General features: G+C 32.3%; 1 protein-coding gene across 1 annotated transcript in view; it reads left to right on the top strand.

Moving 5' to 3' along the window:
* LOC132700699 (C3 and PZP-like alpha-2-macroglobulin domain-containing protein 8) overlaps window positions 1-21,996 on the top strand; it is a 152,702-nt gene that overhangs the window by 115,024 nt on the left and 15,682 nt on the right. The window contains exons 4-12 of the mRNA XM_060668186.1: window positions 10,424-10,630; window positions 17,335-17,460; window positions 17,531-17,754; window positions 17,879-18,034; window positions 18,852-18,980; window positions 19,206-19,375; window positions 20,795-20,912; window positions 21,422-21,567; window positions 21,646-21,879. Of these exons, the coding sequence (XP_060524169.1) occupies window positions 10,424-10,630; window positions 17,335-17,460; window positions 17,531-17,754; window positions 17,879-18,034; window positions 18,852-18,980; window positions 19,206-19,375; window positions 20,795-20,912; window positions 21,422-21,567; window positions 21,646-21,879 (1,510 nt within the window). The remainder of the gene's footprint in view (window positions 1-10,423; window positions 10,631-17,334; window positions 17,461-17,530; window positions 17,755-17,878; window positions 18,035-18,851; window positions 18,981-19,205; window positions 19,376-20,794; window positions 20,913-21,421; window positions 21,568-21,645; window positions 21,880-21,996) is intronic.

The following is a 21,996-nucleotide window of genomic DNA, read 5'->3' as shown; positions in this document are numbered from 1 at the left end:
TATATATCCAAGTTAAGTCAAAGGTAAATTTAATGCGATGACTTTTATTACTTTTTTTCCGCTCAAAAATTTTTTGATGGAGCATGTTTTTCGTGGAAAACGTGATATATGATACTTGAAGCGAAGGAAAAGAATATTGCCTTTTCAGAATTTAATTTCAACGAAGTAGGATTTTTGATGTGAGACATCTCGACAAGGTTATCGTTCGCAGGGCTACATTAATGGTGGAAATAACAAAGCTTTTCAGTAACGACGCGGATTTTTATGGATCATAATGACGGAAGGTATGTCTGGCAACTAGCTTGGCGTAAATTGGAAGTGATTGTAACTGACATTATTTCCGCAGCAATGATTGATGCTATCGCTTGTTTCCTCAAACTGCGAATAAAATATGCAGTCTAATAAAAATTACGGGTCCGATAGATATGCAGATAACGAAAAATGTTAAAGCGTCCTAGGTTAAATTTCAAATGTCACGCAGTCATTCCGAGATCTCAAAGCGATGGAAGCACGATGGAAAATGTTAAGCTACTGGTTCGGAGAATAAAGTAACGAGTCCATGTTAAATGTTGAACAAGAGGTGAAATAGTTTCACCGGAGAATGGAAAACTGAATATATTTCAAAAACAAATTTTAACTTAAAAAGGTTCGAATGTTTATATATACATATTATATATTATACGTATGTAATAATTAAGAAAAATAAAGTAAATACAGACTTATCTTTCAGATAAACCAACTCGACCGAACTTTAAACTTACGCCATTGGCACACATAAAAATTTGTATCAGCTATGTTCAGCTCGATTTTTTGAAATATCTCCCCAATACAATAGACGAAAACTGTAAATATTTTTATCGCCAAGAAGGGAAACACTGCAAGAATTTTTCGTGATCTTCACCTCACTGCTAAAATTACTGACTTTAACGCAAATCTTACCGGTTTTGATGCTCTTCTAACAGCAATAGCTTGAGGAAAAAAAATTTTTGTTTGTTATTTAAATTTTAATTCAGGGCGAAAATATTATTGACAATGAATTGAATTGAGTGAGGAGGCTCAAATTATTCTACAGGCTAAAACCATGCCAGTAAAACATTCAGGTGTGATAATAATGAAGATTTTTTTTAATACGCTTTTACTTGCTTCCGATCCTGTAATTACCAGGGACAGGAGTAAAATGTCTTCAAAAAGTGATATACTGAACTGTCTTTAGAAGTTTGGATTTATTAGAATTGTCCGATGATTTCAGATTATAATAAATATCAAAAAATAAAATAATATTGTATATACATTATTTAATTATCGATAAGTTTTATTGAGTTTTTTTAAATAAAATGTTAAATGTTTATTGCTCGTTACAGAATTAATTTTTAAGTTATACTTTACATGCTAGCTTATATTAAATATATAGATAGCAGATAATCTATCTAGCTTTTGTTGCTTTATTTAACACTATTTTTATTTTACAGTAGTCCGAGATGCATTTTTTGCTATTTTGACAAATAGTTTCAAAATATGATAATATGATATTATATAAATATTGCCTAATATATTCTTACATTTCAACGCGTAAATATTGGACAAATATTACAATTTATCATCTTTTGTCCCTTTCTATAATATATTTGTTACACTGAGGGCTTAACCTGAGATGCGATAATTTTTTTCTTTATCTGTATATCGTTAAAGGAAAGGCAGAAACAAAAGAAAACAATTTTATTTCTTTTTACACTTCTCTTACAGATGTGGTATCAATCTATTCTTGAATTGGTAATTGTAATGCGAGTTCTAAATTTAGTCTAGGAAAGAAAAGTCTTTATACGATTTTTATAAGTTCTTGGTTCCGTTCTACTAAGGGAATTGAAGAAACAAAAAAATCGATAAATTAGTTAAAATTACCAACGAATTTAATATTTCTATACAAAAATTTCGCACTTCCGATAAAAGGTATATCAGTGTTTAAAATACAGCCATAGGTCATAATTTTTTATATAGGTTATTTTTCAGTTTTAACCTGGAAATAAAATTTAATACTATATTTTTTGGAAATTATTATAAATGTATGTTTTTTATTTTTACTATATATATTTTTCAATTTTGTAAAAGAAAGGATTTACTGTAGAGTTTGTAAATTCACACTTTTCTTTTACAGAAAAGTTGAGGTACACATTTTAATTACGGAAATGTCAAATTACGGAAAAAGTAGGGTATAGCTATTCTACGTTTTCGTAGGAATCTGCTTACGCTTATAATTTATGCAGCGCTGCAACCGAAGCTGCAACCAACGAATAATAAAAAGTTATTAGGCAAGGTATTTTTGCGAAATTAGAATTTACGCGACCTATGCAAAACGTTAACGGGATAACTCATTCGCTTGCGTTCCCGCGTTAAGGTCATAAAAAAGATCTAATGCCCCGTTAAATTGCCCTATATTTTAAAATTTTGCTCCCGGTGTCGGATCTTAGTCTTATTTGATGGAAAAGTCCGTGACCCGGCAAATTTAATGACAAACAAAGTCGTCCTAAACTCATTCGGCTTTAAACTAATATTGGTCTTCTTTCCCCAAAAATATATAGGTCTCTGCATCAGAAGCTGATGAACGATTTATTCAAATTAGTTTTGATTTTAGAACTCATGGTCATTAAAGAGACATTATAAGAGAAATTATAAACTGTAAGTGTATGCAGGGATTCTTTTTATTTTTTCTGCCTTTTGGCTTTTTCTGTTTAATTTTATTAGTATTACTTATCAATATTTTTTATTAATTTTTTTTTCACTTGCTTTTGGCAGTTTTGAAACTTATTGGCATGGTAAATAAAGTTCTAATATAGTTCAATTTTATTCTACGTCAATTAATAAAACACTATTGAATATTGTATCCTCAATCACTGGACCAAAGAGGACCGAACCGCCAATAGTTATACAGAATATGTATAAATTGGTACGTTGTTAAAAAAAATCCTGATAATTTATAAAATTCCAATTTGCCAGGTTTCTAAAACACTACTAAAGGCTCGATCTTGGTTTTGTGTGGTGGTTTAGTTTCCTGAATGTACAATTTGGACAAATTTTATTCCTTACATTTTGTAAATTGTTAGGTTAATTAAAAAGTTGCATTATGCTGATTTGCTTTAATTTCGTAATAAATTCCTGAAACATAATTTTGTTCCAAACTTACTTACTTTAGTCGAATTAGTTAAACGTTTCTAGTTTATTACAACCCTGCTGTAATTAACATTAATTGTCCCTCATGGAGTTATAATTTCGGTCCAGTACACGGGCTTCATCTAGGTTTTATGCTAAAAATGTCTTAACCCACAGCAGCCGCAGCCCTAGAGAGACCGCAATTATGAATTTCCTCATCTAAGGTCACCCTTATATTATGTAAAAATATTGGCTCTGCAGAGTTATACGAAGCTGTTTGTCGTCTAATATTTTTAGCCGATGGTATAGACCTTTTGTTGGGTATGCAGTGTTTTTTTTTTCATAAAGCACGGGTTATTGTAAAAGTCAATGTACATAAAAGCATCGAATTAAACACGTACGCCTGTAGAAAACTGCTATAGAAAAAAGTAAGAAAACCATTCTAAAAAAATGTAATAATTACCTGCCTATTCTTGATGCTGTTAAAAAATTTAATGTCTTTACAAATTGGCTATATATCACGAACAACTCTCCGATATCACTTTTTAGTACACCCCAACAATCGATGTCGTGTGTGTAATGAAACTGACTTCTTAAGGTGAGTCTTTCCGTAGGTTTGATTCGTGCATAATTGGGTATTTTAGAGTAGGGAGCAGAGAAAATGCATTTAGAATTAATGTTTTAAAACGTCAACGACATCAACATTGGCATTATTTACTTTTTTTGATAAATTGTCATATTGACCATTAACGTTTTAAAGGTCGTGAATTTTGAATAATTTTAAAGTAATATTTTTATGTTAATCTAAAGTATTAAGTAATATTTTTGATCGTATCTCTAGATCATGAGCCAAAAAAATCTTTGCCAATTACAAAAAGGTATCAATAAAACATAATTTTCAAGCAGAGGCTGCCAAAGCCGAAAAAACCTGAAGTGGCAGGCGATATATATTTATTTATATTTTATATATTTTAGCCGATTTTTCGGCTTGCCTTATATTTACATCGCGCCACCCCTTTTGGCCAAATGTGGCAAATAAATCAGATTGAAATAAATAAGATTTTATCGAGCATATTTTTTATTCCCGTCTTTCCTTAACTATACACACAATATTTTTTGTTCAATAAGGGGGTAACATGTACCATGGATGACTTAGACTTCATTTCAGTGCAGACCCAATCTGTTGTATACATTAGGCCAATATATTGTTTCTTAAAAGATGAAAAGGACTTTGCAAATTTCAATGGAGGACCTAATGTCGTGATCTACACAATTTAATGCCCCGCTGATATCACAGAATACCCCAACAGGACACTCTCCGGACTCTATAGAATTAACAATTCCCTCCAAGAATAAAGGAGCTGCTTCTATGGAGGATCGAAAACCTCCGGGTAGCATTTTATTGTTTTCAAGATACAATAAAAGCCTGGAACTGGTTTGTAATTATTAATATTTGTTTTACTACCTTTTTATATATTGGAATGAATATTAACACGCGCTGGATCAAAAAATTCGACGTTCTGAAAATTCGCGTTATTTTTTGGGATTGTTCTGGTTATTTCCAGAGGAGCCTTCCTGAAAAAAATCATTGAACATGTTTGATATAACCCGAGGATCTTCAATTTTTTATTATTACGCTCAACTTGAATATTATTGAGTTTTTTTTTTCTGTTAGTTACTTCTGCTAGCACATCCCAAGTGGGTTGATTTTGTTATATTTTCGGAATTAAAAATTTTTTGCTTTCTATTCCTTACTAGCCTGTCTCATAAGTTTCCATGTATTTTCTGTTGTTGAAACAAATATTTAAGTTCCCTATATGATTTTTTTTATTTCATAGCATATACACGATTTTTTATTGTTATACATATAAAATGGACGTTTCATAAAAATAGAAATTTTCATAAAACAGTAATTGTTCAAAAGATCTTATGGTGTCCTCCGAGAAAGATCTTCTTATTTTGAATTGCATTTATATTAATTTTTCAAAGAAAGTTCTACAGGCTACTGTAATACTTTGGTAAACAATATCAGACCACATATGTTCAATAAGCTCTGTCTATAATATAAATGCATTTTTACAAAACTTCTGTATTCCTCCTGCGTCGGTTTTTGTTGAGTCGAACTTGCTGACGTTTCGCCAATCATCCTGTTGGCTTCTTCAGAGCTTGACTGAAACTGGCTGGCAGTCTACTCTGTACCTGCTTATATATTGTCTGAGGGGGGCGGAGCTAAATGAGGGGCATAAACACAGAGACCTTAACGGCCACTCAGGTCTCTACCTGTCACCAATATGGCAGTCAGTCATCCAAGATGGTAAAAACTCAGCAAAAACCGAGACAGGAGGAATCCAGAAGTTTTGTAAAAATGCATTTATATTATCCACAGAGCTTATTGAACATAAAATTAATCTGTGGTCTGATATTGTTTACCAGGAGAATGCTAAATTAAATTTAATACCAAGCTTTCTTTTTTTTTATGACACACCATCGACTTCACAATCTTTGTCCACTGTAAACCATCCACCCCAATTATATTCAGTACGACAGCTACTAGGTACCAAGTCGAACCCTTCAAAAACAAACTGATTTAATTTTTCTTTTGCGGTCTCTCTGTCTTATTAATGCAGAGGAGCTTACAAGTTCAATGTCAATGTTAATATTCTTGACCAAGTCAATGTGTTATGTTTGACAAAATTGTGCATTATTGAGCCTGTCCCAGTTTCTGGAGAAGGTAAAAAAACTTGTTAACGCAAGCCCCTTGGGTCCATGCCATTATTTTTGTAAAGTTATTTCAATATACACTTACTTTAAACAAATGTAGAATGTATGATGTGATTTAGGAACCATTTGGCGTCAATTTAATTTTAAGTGTGAAAAAGATTATAATTATCGAATTATTGCCTAGACTCACATGAATATTTGGAATTAACTAGTAACCCGCACTATGTTTCAATAATGTATTACAAATGATGCCTGCCTGAGGTATTCTGAATACTCCCGAGAAGCTGCTCCAATTTAATTTGAGAAGTTGTGGGATGTTACTTTATCCTAATTAATAATTTAGCTACCTCGAATTACTTAGAAGCAAAGTGCGTCATAGCTTATTGCGAAGTCTTGATCCAATTACCGTCAATTTGATATCGAGTTGACTTATTTTTCTGATTTCTGCAGAATTGTAAATCTTCTCTCTGTCGGTGAGTTTTGAGAAGCCGCTTAAAATAATGAGGACACATTTGTGGCAACACTAAGACGTGAAAATATCATAGATTTATAGTAATACCCTTACTTCATGACGAATCCGTGACCAAGACAACGGACCGAAGTGGGTTGCGAATATGAGTGATGAAGCTTACTTCAGTAAGCTTGATCAGTGCATAAATAAATAAAAAATAAATTTATTTATAACGATATTAATTTTGACAAACGAATTATTTAAATCGATGTTCAAAATTAGGATACTGGCATATGGCAAGTATAAAAATTGATAGTACTTTGTCCTTCTTCAGTGGTTATTACCTCAGAAAACAATACGCTAGTTAGCGGCTTTGTATTTTTACCACAAAACTGGATCGACGGACTTATTCATATTTGTCGTATTACCTTTTTGTATCCCTTCTGTTTGTTGACTTTGTTGTTCATTTTACTAAATTTTTGACTTTTTATTATTATCAAGATTTTATTATTCAATTATTCTTATTATAATTATATATTATAATAATAATTATTATTATTATTAAGTTTCGGAAATTTGTGCTGTATACAGACAATATCGCATATGAAATAAAATCACTTCTCCACACTAACCTGAATAAATTTCACTTACGCAAAATATAGAAAATAGCATTTGGAATTTAATTAAGAGCTCTTTGATGTCATTATTTTAGAAAGATAAAAATGAATACACTTTCTATACTGCATCGCTGGTTTTACGAGTAATTTTACTACACCATTATCGCGATACAGACTATGGGGGCAAAAGCAGTGAACGCGAACGTGTGATGATCAGCTTGAATCAACGTGAATCTACAACGCTGTATTAGTTCTGCACTCAGTATTGCAATTTATTTGGAAGTCCATACAAGTTAAATATGATTTAGTATTTATGTATTTATTCATTTATTAAATTCGGGAATGTTTTTAATTTTGGTAATGTCAAATGTAAACGTAATATTGTTGTTCAGTTTGTCTATTTTTTTACATAAAATTAGGGCCTCCTCCCCGTGGAGGGACTGCCACTCGAACAGTCGGAATGGGGCGTGTAAATTTTCACGACAGATCAAAATCCCGAAAGACCAACTTTCAAGCATCAGCGGTGGCACTGAAAGCACATATTTCGTATGCACAGATCGTTATATAACAGGGACCAAAAATTTAGAGCATTTTTAATTCATTCTTTTAAATATTTTATCTGGGCTAGCAAAATGTTTGCTAGTCAATAGGATTTTTTTTAAAAAACTATCATTAACTTATATTTTTCAATTATAAATTTTGAAAAAAACCGGTGATCTAAAAAACGATAGTTATAGTTCCTGCATTCCACCTGCTCAAACTGCTTTTGCATTCTATTTTTCCTGTGCTTCCGGTAGTTTCATGTTGGTAGTTCAAATTTTGGTGATTAAATTGAATTAAGTTTAATTTTCAATTAAATTAATTAATTAATTATGGTTTTGAAAAATGCTGAACTTCCATATACGATAGAACCTAAAAAAAATCAATTCTATAAATAAATGCTGGGGGCATTATCTAGAAACAAAAAAGACCTATATAAAGAAAATATAAAACTTAATAATTTCTTATTAATGTAAACATATATAAATGTGGAGTTCCGTTGAATGAAATGCTCAATAACTCCAATTAAAAAATCTCTAAAAAGCAACCATATACAGATCCATATCATAATTAACAAAAATTGCCAAATTATATTACAGGAAGAGTTTGACTACTTCAAACCTTTTTACGACATTGCTTTACTAAAAGATTAGATACAAAACTAAAAGCAAAAAATTGCAAAATCCACTCGTTGTAGGCGATCAGTAATGAATTGCTGTCGGTATAATCATTCACGGCTTGTGAGAGGCCTGTATCTTGATAAATTATTTGGCTGAGAGTCAAATCTCCCTCCGTTGTTCGTGTAGCTAATCCTGACCTGAATATTCAAACTGATGAACTGCCTAGAGTTAATTTCCTTCATTCCTGTCTTTACGCTCTTTGCACTCACGGCATTATTGTAATTTCCTGCCCATTAAACCGAATTCTACAAAAAATTTGCTGGGCTCAGTGAAAATCCACCATTATTACCGGTACCGTTCAAGCCTTTTTTTTCTCATTTACTTAGACAGTTGAAATAAAAATCGTTATTGAATTCCGGCCGGCAATATTCTTTCAATGCTTATGCTTAAGTAAATATTTGAATTAGTTAGTGCTATAGTGCTCCGTTTAAAATATTGTCCATCAACTGAGGGGGAGCTTACCAGAACATATAACTTTGTTTTCTAAGAGACTGCTTGAATACGTCATAATGATCCGTAACATGCATGTAGGTTATGTAGGTACATATAGATAAAGGGTTTTATATATATGACTGATAATAATGGGTATACAAAAACTTAATAATAATGATTATCAATATTAGAACTTTTGGAGTTTCTGAGCTTTTTGTAACTGCCTATTAACTCACTTCCCAAAATTTGATCGAATACAGGGTGTGTTATTTACGAAACGGAAAGTGAAAATAAAAAGAAAACTTCTAGTCAATTTCAAATATGAACTCAAAAACACTTATCTCAATTTTAGATTGTGAGGTCAATCCGCTTAAAACTGATCCGTCGTGCATTATGTGACTCTGTAGATGCATATACATTTTGACTAAAATCTGTAAAAGCGTTGGATATAACTTGATAACTTGTTCTGATCTCGTTTTTCTTCTAATGCTTATCCTAATTTAGCTGTGGTTTCCAATTGACCTTAAAATATACCAATTTATCTCAAAATAAGAGGTTAAGAGGACTTTTGTAGATCAAACCAAATGCAATCGCGAGATAGAACGGCGTTCCTTGAAGGTTCGCCACACAATTTATATTTTCCATCGATTCGGAAACATTTCACGCAACTTAGTTCTGTACCAGTGAACTTCAAAAACAATCTGCTCAAAGCAATGACAACATCAACTGATCAATACTGTTAAAACTTTTTTAATGCGGAAAATCACCGTGAAATTCGAGCACGCCTCGAACGAGGTTATCAGCATAGACGACTGAGTTTCAAAGCAGATGGAGACGTTTAATAATCGAAAGCGAATTAAACCTTGCGGCTTCGATAATACGAATTTTTGGGTATTGTGTCAGAAGTTCGAAATAAAAAATCAGTTTTCTGAGATCGAAAAAACGAAAGTTTTTGGTTTGTCAACTGTCTAAGGAACAGCGGTTTTGGTTCGAACCAAATTGTATATTTTAAAGAAGCTTTTGTGGTGTCGAATAACTATTCAAGAAATCGTTGCATAAAGTTCATGTCTTTCCTTCTCTGAGCCATTATAGAGAAAAATTAATTAATTTCCAAAAATCCACACTATTTTGAACCCAACAAATCAATATCACGTTGAGGTTAAAATGAAAAAAACACTTACTTAAAATATAAATAACAGAAAAATGATTTAGCAGTGTAATACTATATAATGCAATAATTGCGGTAAACAGCATTTGACTCAACAGTTTCTCTAGCACGAGCGGAGCGCATTGGAGCGAGTATTTAATAAACGAATGCTGCATACTATACGTTTTCTACGACTGTTTTCTGCGAATACATTCACTGACATGACCGTTGCAAACATTGTTTCTATTGTAAAACAGGTTCTTGTTCAAAGAATATTTTTGGTAATAATTATTGTTTTAAATGACACAATTTTTAACAAACAATCCATCTTGAGAACCTTTGATTTTATTCGCAGTGGCTTGTATTCTTCTCCGAGAATTATTCTTGCTTGATATATTACGTATATTACAATATATTTTGCAAATCGGAATGTCGCAAAGGTATCTTACTATACGGATGGCTCTTTGTATTAATGTTGGATAGATATGTTCATTCCACCATCAAACATAAAATTGTTCAAATTTAAGTTTAACAATTTAAACACTCTGCTTGGTTTGGTGGGTCAGAACGGATAGTAATTTAAGTTCCAAATATTTCCAACTACTTGGAATGAAAAGCAAATTATTTTCTACAAGTCAGTGCAACGACGGTTGTTTATTTTTATTATTTTCCATTTTCCCTTCGTTTTCAGGTCACGGCATCCTTCCCTTGAAAGTGCCAGCGGATGCCTCCGGAAGCTGTCTTCTGCAGACTCTAATTAACTGCACCGTGACAGCAGGAAGGGAAAAAGATAGGAACCATTGCGGACTGAGAAGCTCATCGGAAATGCGTCTGGTCGGTCCGGTGAGGGACGTTATCGTTAGACCTGCCAGCCATACTTACAGACCGGGGGAGACCCGTAAGTATAACCAACTTCAATGGTGAATACATTTTGTGGAAACTATGCATAAATGTAAAACAATTGACAATCAATACAACTATGTTGACTACATATCGGGTTCTATTGTTGTCATTATTTCGGCTCTAGCATATATCGGTTTAAAGTCGATAAAAATATTTATTAATCGGAACTTGAAAACGTCTTATCTAATCAATAGTAAAAGATCCAATTCATAATATTTGCAACGTTGAAAATTAAATTAGAATTAATATTAGAAATGCTTTTTACAAAACTTCTGGATTCCTTCTGCGTCGGTTTTTGCTTAGTCAAAATTGCTGACGTTTCCCCAATCATCCTGTTGGCTTCTTCAGAGCTTGACTGAAACTGGCTCGTATTTTACTCTATACCTGCTAATATATTGTTGCTGCTTATATATTGTTACGAGCCAGTTTCAGTCAAGCTCTGAAGAAACCAACAGGATGATTGGCGAAACGTCAGCAATTTCGACTAAGCAAAAACCGACGCAGGAGGAATAGAGAAGTTTTGTAAGAAGCATTACAGTAGCCTGTGAAAGTTTCTTTGAAAAAAAATATTAGAAAGCTTTTACTAGGTCTGATGAAAAATAGTTTCTACAACCTTGAAAAGCAAGTAAAAACAAAAAGCAAATTGGCAAAGGTGCAAATAGTATTTTTAAAAACAGACTTGCTGACAAAATTGTAATAAATTAATTTTCATTTTCATATCGCCACGACTGAACAAAATTTGATATTATAGAGTCACAGTAATTTCAAGATACGGATCGAATAAACAAAAAACAGCACTACGTTTAAGAAAACCAAGTTGAATGCTTAATTTTAAGGGCACTAAGATTTTCAAAAATTATTTACAGGTTTTTTAAGGACAAGGCACATAATCATACAAAAATAAATAATTTACCTTGATTGTTAATATTATTATCTACTTTAAAAGTTTATTTTTTATGTAAGCACATAATTACTAATCAATATAAAATAAACCAGATCTATATACGAAAATTTTATCCTGAACCTGAGGAAGGGCATATTATCTATACCTATTTCAAATTCACAGTGTGTAATCTGAAATTACTCTTAATATTTCTTTCTATTCTTTTATAAACTTGTGTTTTTCCATTTTTTAGTTTTCTGGTTATTTTCCTTTTCTTCCTGATGTTTCCGAAATTACTTGAACTTTTATAACTATCGAAAACTTTTCAATAACATTAAGGACTCAGAACCTCTTAATACTTTGCAGGATATCATGAAGGTCATATTATTTTTGACTAAACTAGGTAGTATTTTTTTTACAGAATCGTTTTTAATTTTTATTTTTATTTATGGATTTAAGGTCAAACGTAAACATTATTTTCTTTTATCTGTCGTCCTAGAGATCAGATCAACGAGTGCATTATAACAAAAATTATTCTTAATATCCACATTTCCAAAGTTGATGTTACACAAATATGTGTTAACCGCAGCTATTAGGTTAAAATTGACCGATTGTGTAATACATTTCATATTGTAATACAGTCTACTGATTTGAACTTTATTTACTTTATTTCAAAGAGGCAAAATTAGCGTCTTCAGAATGACTGTTGCAGATTTTCTTATTAGTTCGCAGCTCTTAGTATTAACTTTAAAAATAACCACTCTCCAAGGTCAAGATACTTACTTAAGCTCAGATATTCATTAAGTTAATACGCATCGTAAAGTGACACATTTTTGACAACAGAGACCGAACATCTAAGTAAAATAGTGTTACTTATTTTTTTCTGTTAACTTTTTATCTATTTTTTTATATTGTATGTATTGTATGCTTTTTTTCATAACTTGTTTATTTTGCTCTAGTAGTGTCCATCTTCTTTTTTCTGTTTTACATTAATTCAGTTCAGGATCAGGTATATCTAGGGCTGGTTCTTTGCTTTACGGGGTTGCATGTTGTTGGGATTACGGGGTTGCATTGTTAGCTGTCTCCCCCCAACCAATAATATTCTACTTAACGTATTTTGTCTAAACGAATAAATGCTGTTTTTGTTATTATTATTATGTGGTCTGACAAATGTGTCATATAGTCACTGCATGGCTTCTTAAACTGTGGGTCGCGACCCTCAGGGGGGTCGCGAGACTACTGAAAGGGGGTCGCAAAGATCTGATACTTTTCAATCCTTATAAATAAAATTTTAAAATTAGTATACACACTACGTACAAATATAAATACAAATAAAAATCATACAAAATACTATTGTAGTTTTATTTTAACTATTTTTTGAAAAAAGTGGCAATGCAAAACTGTTATGTAGGGCCTATAAATGAAAATATGGAAGTAGCATATTATACAAGTTTATTGCTACATGCTGAAGTTAGGTGGCTATCAAGAGGTCGAAGTTTGAAACGATTATTAACTTTAAAAGATGAAGTTCTTATATTTCTAACAGAGCAAAATTCTAATTTGGCCGATTATTTTCACGATAATTTACGACTTCTCAAGCTATGCTATTTGGCAGATATTTTTGATAAAATCAATGATATGAATTTATCAATGCAGGGAGTCTGCGTTAATATGTTTATATTAAAAAATAAACTTGAGGCCTTTGTTAAAAAGATTCTTATATGGAAGAACAGAGTGGAAAGTGGATCGCTCGAAATGTTTCCATTTACTGACGAGTATATAGTTAGTAACAATATTTCAAAAAAATATACTCCTATAACAAAAATTATAGTTAATCATTTGAAGGATATAGAAGTTTACATGCATAGGTATTTTCCCAATGATATCGATACACAACAATGGATTTGCAATCCATTTGCAATTGAAATGGAAGAAATTAATTTTTTAAACTTAAAAGCGCAAGAAGAATTTGCCGAATTAACAACTACCTTGCGACTCAGATTTTCTCAAGTGCCTGTGCATGAATTCTGGATAGAAATCAAATCAGAATATCCGCTACTATCGGAAATGGCAATGAACAAATTACTGCCATTTTGTACAACATATTTATGTGAATCAGCCTTTTCCACATTAATTTACATAAAATCAAAATACCGTTCAACTTTAATAAACGTTCAAAATTTATTACGATCTGCACTAACTCAAATTGAACCTAGATTTAATTATTTGTGTAAAAATAAACACATCCGTCACATTAATATTGTTTGATGTTAATAATATGTTTTTATTAAAAAAATTGTTACAAAAGTTTATTTTTTCTATTGAATAAATAAATAAATAAATAAATAAATAAATAAATATATATATATATATATATATATATATATATATATATATATATATATATATATATTCTCACGTATTGATTCACGGATGGAAAAATATGATGACACTATATTCCGGGATATCATCCGTTCGCTCGTTGAACTCCGACTGGAATCCTGCATCCGACTGGAATCCTGCAAATCCTGCATCCGACTGGAATCCTGCAGACGTTTCGCCAAAATCTCACTTGGCATCTTCAATGCTCGCGCTCCGAAAACACTTCGAACACCTCGAAGTGTTTTCGGAGCGCGAGCATTGAAGATGCCAAGTGAGATTTTGGCGAAACGTCTGCAGGATTCCAGTCGGATGCAGGATTTGCAGGATTCCAGTCGGATGCAGGATTCCAGTCGGAGTTCAACGAGCGAACGGATGATATCCCGGAATATAGTGTCATATATATATATATATATATATATATATATATATATATATATATATATATATATATATATATATATATATATATATATATATATATATATATATATATATATATATATATATATATATATATAGTTTTATGTCATTCTATTTATTGTGTTTTATTACAACCGATATCCCGTCAACGTTTCAATTACATATATGTGAAGTGAATGGGTACGTATTCTTTAATCCTTATTTTATTTACATTGTAAAATAGTGCGATATTACATCTACATCTACGGTTAATATATGTTTGATTATATGGAGGAGGGTGTCGTTTAAAATTTCCTAAGCTTGAAGGGGGTCGCTATATAAAAAAGTTTAAGAAGCCCTGAATATAGTGCAAGTAACCATCATTGAAACCGTCTAAAATAAAAATCATTTTCTTATTTGCGAAATATACTTCCTGTGTTCATATCGCAATCGTCATAAATTGTCAAATTGGTCAGATTTTGTTTCTTTCAAGTTTTTTACCGTAAATATGGGCAAAAAACGGTAAAACATTAATAACAAGGTCTCAGGTGATAAATGAACAAAATTAACTCCGAAATATGAGGGGCATAAAGTCAATTTATTTCACTGCCAGTGCGCATTCATTTGAAATTGTGGAATATAATTTCTGGTAATTCCTTTGGACAAACAAATAGATTTATAAGCGATTATCAATGACAAACAATTCGAATTGGTTTCGAAATTTTCTGTATTTTGTTGTGGTTTATTGAATTTATTCGGATCCCTATAGATGCGAAACCGCATTTCAATATTTCGACAATTAATGAAGTCAATCATTGTAGTGCAGTAAGTAGTTTAGCAGGTTTACAAAATTGGGCAATAAACAAATTGCTATTTTTTTTTTGTTACTAAGTGAGCACTGAATAATATAACCATTATTAATGCTGTTTAAATGGGAAAACTTTAATAAAAAAAACATATAATTAAATGGAATTGTCGTCTAAACAGACCTTAAATTTAAAGCCATTTAATGTAAGTATTGTAATATATTTCATTCAACTCATCCTGTCGGCCAAATTTAGGCATCCTGACCCTACCGACCAACAAATAAAGTGGTATATATCAATTATTGTCAAACGAAACGCCCGAAATCGGGATCTCCTCGGCCAATTTTAGAAGATTATGTTGTAAATGTATTGGGGTGTGTAGGCTGACGCGTCCCGGAAACTCGCTAAATATTAATAAAACTCCGGGCAACATAAATTTTGATCTTTTGTGACCCAGTTTCTCAGTTTTTATTTGCTCCCTTGAGAATTATATTTGTTCAGCCTTTCCGCCGCAGTAAAATGTTTTTTACCGTACCGAAAAGAGCTTTTATTCTTATGACTTATCGTTGTACAGGATGACCCACATAAGATCCTCTAACCTTCTCTTTCGAAATTGTCTTTATTCTTAAAAGAACTTCTATGCGAAATAAGTTTCATGTAGACAAAGTGTTTAAAGAAATGAATGTAATTTTGGATGTACATTCTAATAAAAAATAATAAAATCAGTTTTGTTGCTATGGATTCGTAGACCCAAAATATTAATTTAATCAATTTAACAAAATTCTATAGGTTCGTTTTACTAACTTTTGAAGTTAAGAAATATTGTTTTACGGTTCCTCAGATCTATATTTCCCTAACCCTTTGATCTTAAAGTTTCTCGACTGTGCAATCAAACTCTAGCATCTGAAATTATAATGCCTTTGTGACACACGGGAGGATTCGCCAAGCATACTGATATTAAAGTAGTAAATATTCTATCTAGTTGGTAAAGTAACAATATTGGGGGTGGTCTTTTTAATAGGATTGCCTGGGTGACTTTAGGTGCATAATACCATGAAGCTACCAAAATTGAGGCGTCGACGTCGACTAGCGATTTTTTTAGGAAAAAAGTAGTTACACCAAAATAGCGTACAAAAAGAAATTCACCAGTTTTTTCTATAATGTGTCCTAATTTTTAAACTACTACAACATCGAAATTATAAGTTTTGTTTGTCTACTTGGACATTTTAATATTTTTATAAAAACCTAACCTAATTTTATAATTATTACATTAGGTATAATAATAATAATAATAATAATAATAATAATAATAATAATAATAATAATAATAATGATAATAATAATAATAACATTTATATCGCAACAAAATAATACCGAAAGTATCACAAAATTTTTCTAGCCTTATCGATGCAAAAGAGGCGTTGAAAACACCGACAAAAAGTTCAAGTTCATCACTGAAAGTAATATTCAAATAGATACTTGCATATTATATTAGATGCTTAAGAAGCAATAAATGGAAAGGTTTTCTACAGTTGGAAATCAAAATAGTATACGAGGGAAAAATAACTAATAAAAAACATCACACAATCGTTCTCGAAAAGGCACTTTCTATAGAAACGCTGACATCAGGGCATTATGCATCTAAATCACAGTTCCGGTAACTTTACTGGTTTAATACTTACTAATAAATTTGACAATCCTGTATGTCTCCAAGCTATGGATGTGGATTTGGGAAATGGAAAGAGCCACCGGAAAAAAATTGTGCACACTTACTCACTTCAATAAATTGGAATAGAATACTCTTTTTCCAAAATATTATTTTGGAGATGGACTTATTTTAATTAGAAATTTTTGGATTTCATTTTTTGAAAATATATAATAAAATGTATTTTGAGTTGTCGTTTTTATTGTTATCTTTCAGTATTTATGATTTATTTTGTTTTAATGAAAAAGCTACGTTTTAAAAATCAATAAAAAAATAACCACAAAAAAATATTAAACTAGCATTTCAGTTATAAAATTATTATAATATTCGTGGAAATAAAATGAACTGTGAGCCGTGAACAATTTTGGATATAGTTAAAAAAGTGCAAATTTTTTTATATAGAACTAATTTTCAAAAATATCCCGTTTTTTGACTACTTTGACTTTTGACCTACTCCTACTACCGTTCTATATTAGCAAATAAGAGTTTTGGTCGTAAAATCGATACGGAAATTCTTGTTTTAGTTTTATTCTGGATCTTAGCTTTGAATCACGATTTACAAATAGCCATGGGAGCTATTGGTAGCGTGAGCGTGAAGGATCCCCAGGGAACAAAGGTCGCCATATGGGATCAAGTGGCACTAGACGAAGGTGAGCTTCGGTGGCTGCCTAGGCTGTGTTGTTCTAATTCCTACACGAAAAAATTTTATATGGGTTCTAGGAGTGAAATCCTTTAGTTTACCTTTGAGCCCCTATGCACTTATTGGTCGATGGGTACTTCAAGTCGATGTAGACCAAGCTGAATTTTTCGTCGCTGTAGAAGTAACGCCAAATACAAACTGGGGATTGCCAGATGTCGCTGTCGCCGAAGAGCATTATGTTGAATTGCGATTTAGCAACGAAATGCGTAGAAGATACAAACCGGGATTGCCATTCGCTGGAAAGGTGGGCCGAACAAAAAACTTTTACTAATATTCAGTAAACGTATATTGCAACTTATCGATGTCATCGAATTTTTATTGTATATGTACCGGAGGAATATGTAATTTCCGGTTTTCCATTTTTTTAGGTGCAGGCGATGAGTACCGAAAAATCAGTGCGAGTTCGGGTGAAAGTGTTCGATAATACGACTTGCATTTATTCTCAAGATATAGAAATTTCTAATGGGGAAGGCACATTTATTGTTCCGTCGATAATGGCTGATAGCGATACAATTGCACTTCAGGTAAACTTCAATTAGGTTATCGAATTCATCACAACGGCTCCTATTTTGGAGTTTCAGTCTACCCAATTTTGTTTTTATTTTCCAATACTCCAATGCTTTTGTTTTGTTTATTTCTTCCACTATTATTATGTTTTTGATACCTTCTTTTGTCGGTATAGCACACGCATTTCAGTTTATGTTTGAAATTATTATTACTTTACTTACATAAACAAAATACTTACAAAAAATTAGTACAATATAACAAAGGCAAGACGTCTCAGTGATTACCTCTCTCTTTAGGGTAACACGTAGTCGTATATATTTCTGTGGGCAAAATATATCCGTATTAAGCACCAACTTCCAAGTCCTCGGTCCCAGACAATTTATTTATATTTTCCGTGAAAGAAAATTCTCTAAAAAGTCGTAGAACCGGCGTGGGTTTCACACACAAGAACAGCACGACGTGATTCCAATAAAGGATTTCATGGAATTTATGGCCTTTGCGACAAGAAGTTATTGTATCAATTTATCTGTCCGAGATTTATTGCTTAATATCTTCGAAAAAGAAACAGAATATCAATTAAAACCGTAACAGCTGGAAATGACGTCCTTGTCTTCACCAATTAGTTAGTTTTTGCTATTGAATATTGATCTGGATTATATTTGTCCAGCTTAGTTAGTTTTAGTTGATTATTCGCAAATATTCTATTTATGGATATGTATTATCTGTATAATTATAACATTTCCTCAACAAGAACTTGAGGTCAGCATTTGTTGGACACTTCCTTATAAATCTAAACCGAAACTTGAAGTGACTGGTAACTATTTCTATTTTCAGGCCGAGTTGGTATCAGTTGATAGCAAAGAAATAGAGAGTCATTACGTGCTAGCCCGCGAGTCCATACAGAAATGGAATTCTTCATCAGATTGTTATCTGTTAATTGAGGATATGGAACATACACTGCAAGTGAGTTTCCGTATTAGTGGTACTTTGCTATACTCTGATTATTTAAATTAAAAGAAATATGTGGTAATAATTTTTTAAATGATATTAGTGAAGTGTATTGACAAATCAATTATTTTCTGTATTTTAAAAAACCGACACTTTGTTTCGCAGAATTGTATTCTTCAAAGTTTTGAAATTGAACTAAAAAAAAAATCTTACATCCTGCAGAATTTGATATTATTTCAGCCCAACGAGAAAGCTCATGTGACGATTTTATCGACATGTTCCTGTGATAACGACATGCAGCTCGCTATCACAACAGACGGCCAAATCACGTACTGGATAGACCGGAACAATGAGCAAAATTCGATTATGGAGTTAACAAACGGAGGAAATCACTGCAAAATCAAATTTAAGTAGGTATAAGTTTTCTGTGGTAATTCTTTAAATCGGTTAAGTGAAACCCTCACTATTTATTATTATTCTCAGTACCATGTTCCTAGCTGAAATTTTTGATTCAAGAAAGTTATGAAAAATGTTGTACACAGGATGTCCCCTAAGATGACCCATTGTCAATGTGTCCTGATGGGAAATTCCATTATTATTGAAGATTCCAAGATGTCGTTTGTACATTACTATCCTACTTTTTGGATACTTCCTTAATATGAGAAATATTTTGATCATGTAAAGTTTTTAACAGAAATAGAATGACGGATTTAAAACTTGAAGTCGAAGCATTTCTTTTTCGGAACCGCCAGCAGAGTCAAAATTTTAAGTATTGATTTTTTTTTTTCACAATTTATATCCATTCGAGATGCTTCCTATGATGATTAAATTTGAATGTTTTTTTGCCATGTTTTAACTAGCAAAAAGTATTATCTCTCAAATTTTTGATAATACGGTCCTGTTATATTTCTATTATTCTGACTTTTTGATATTCTTATAATGGAATCATTTTTTATGAATTATATTATTATACTATCACAAAATATCATTGTCTTGTCTAAGTAGGTAGTTTTGTTGTTACCTATAGAACTTCATAAAACTTTAGAATTCCAATTTCGGTATTGAAACTGACTGTCGCAAGTTGAAAACATTCAAAAACTTGTAAAAATACATAACACTCTCGCAAAAATCTAAATTATATCCGTCTTCCGTATTGGCCCAATATGAAAGGCGGATATAAGTCAGGCAAAGAAAAGATTGTGTTTCACATCTTTCACTTCATGAAGATATGGCAAATTCCAGCGGTTTATTTATCAACTTGGTGATTGCTTTCCTCTCGTTTAATTTCTATTTTGTGTACTACCTGGCTTTGCTTAGACGATCCCGTTTTTTCTCAACTATGCGATATTCCTTATACCGCTAGAAATTATTATGCCATTGCAGTAAACTTTCTAATCGCGGGGTATTTCATCGTACAAGGGATTAAAGTGGAAGTTGGGAAAGCTTAGTATTAAATGCTTCTCCCTGGTTATCGGTGTCCAGGTTACCGTTTTGTCCCTACTCAGAGGGATTATTGGAGGATTATTTCCGGTTCAATTCACACGCTTATGTTGCTCAAGGCGGGCTGAATTTGATAGGAAAGTATTTTAACGAACGTTGTTCGGTTACTGGCGCAGCTGCAGCAAGTTTTACTATGAAGTTAATTTTTCTTATTAGCTCTCGAATAAATTTTGCTAGGAACTGTCAGTGCAAAAATGGTCCTAATGCTTAAATTACTTAATGCGACTAAAATTTGGCTATTAAAAGGTCCTGTTGAACGTTAAATTGAACAAAATAGATTTCATTCATCTCATGGTGATTCGACAACTATAATTTCCTAATTTGTTTAGTTTCACCGTGAAATCCATAATGGCCCCCGTAAGCCAGTTGTTGATCTACTATGTCACCCCGCAAGGCGAACCAGTTAGTGACATCATTAGCTTCCACGTGAAACTTATAGAACCACAGGTAAGCTAGTAGAATTTAAAAGCTTCGAGACCCACATAGATGATATTTTTTAATAGATCCTAAGTTCTAAAATATTTACTTACCATTAAGTCAGAAACTGGATGTAAATAGCTTTGAAACCTAAGCCTTCCTGGGGGTGCGAAATTTCTAGTATTTCTAGCCAAAATTTATCATTTCCCTGGTCTTTATTTGCGAACCCTATATAACAAACAAAAATCTGAGGCAAATTTAGGACACAGTCCAATCCCACTGGACTTAACTCTGTTTCTCGCTTCTCAAGCGTAATACCTTCTTTTATTGTCTCAAGCGTTTCTGATTACTCCTATCCAACTCTCGTTAACACAAAGTGAATGTGTAAAGAGTACATTTTATATGTTTCTTAAAGGTTTTCATGCTAATTAATAACTTGGGATTCTGAACTTCGGCCTAAACTGTTGTTAAATTGTCTCAGGATTCTCAAAATGATATAATATATTTAAAATAAGGAACCACTAAATGTAATTTCTTAGGTTTCAGTAAATCTGGAAGAAAGAGAATGGTGGCTTCCTGATCAATATATAGACGTTGAAGTGATAGCGGCACCATCTTCTCTCGTATGTCTTTTGGGAGGAAGAGATGGAGTCAATGGCGATATTAGGTTCGATCCAAGAATAAGGTACAATCCACAGTACTCCAATTGCAAATAATTGAAATTTGCGACTAAATAAAAATTGAATGATTTGTTTTGTTTCAGCGAAGACAAGCAAAAACATTCGATTATTACCGGCGAGGTCGATTTTTTGGAAGCCGGGGTCTCATTTTACCAACAGCAGTGCGCACGCAGGGGTGATTCCGGAGCATCGATAATCTCATTTAGGCAAAGAGGTTCCGGAGCTGGACCTTCGAAAAGAAGCAACGGACCACCTGAAAGTTTAGTGGGCGGAGCACCGTTTGATCAACTGTGGATGTGGAGATGCTTCAATACAACGTGAGTTAATCTAATTGGTATATCGAATTAGCAGAGCTGTTCAATGTTGGTGAAATGTATATAGTGTTTTCTTTTATGACCGAATACACGCATCATATTGGCGCAGTTCAGATTGTT

The sequence above is a fragment of the Cylas formicarius genome, unplaced genomic scaffold (assembly GCF_029955315.1).
Source record: "Cylas formicarius isolate icCylForm1 unplaced genomic scaffold, icCylForm1.1 PGA_scaffold_4__25_contigs__length_36172078, whole genome shotgun sequence".
Classification (NCBI taxonomy): Eukaryota; Metazoa; Arthropoda; class Insecta; order Coleoptera; family Brentidae; genus Cylas; species Cylas formicarius.
This window is presented reverse-complemented; position numbering and strand designations above follow the sequence as displayed.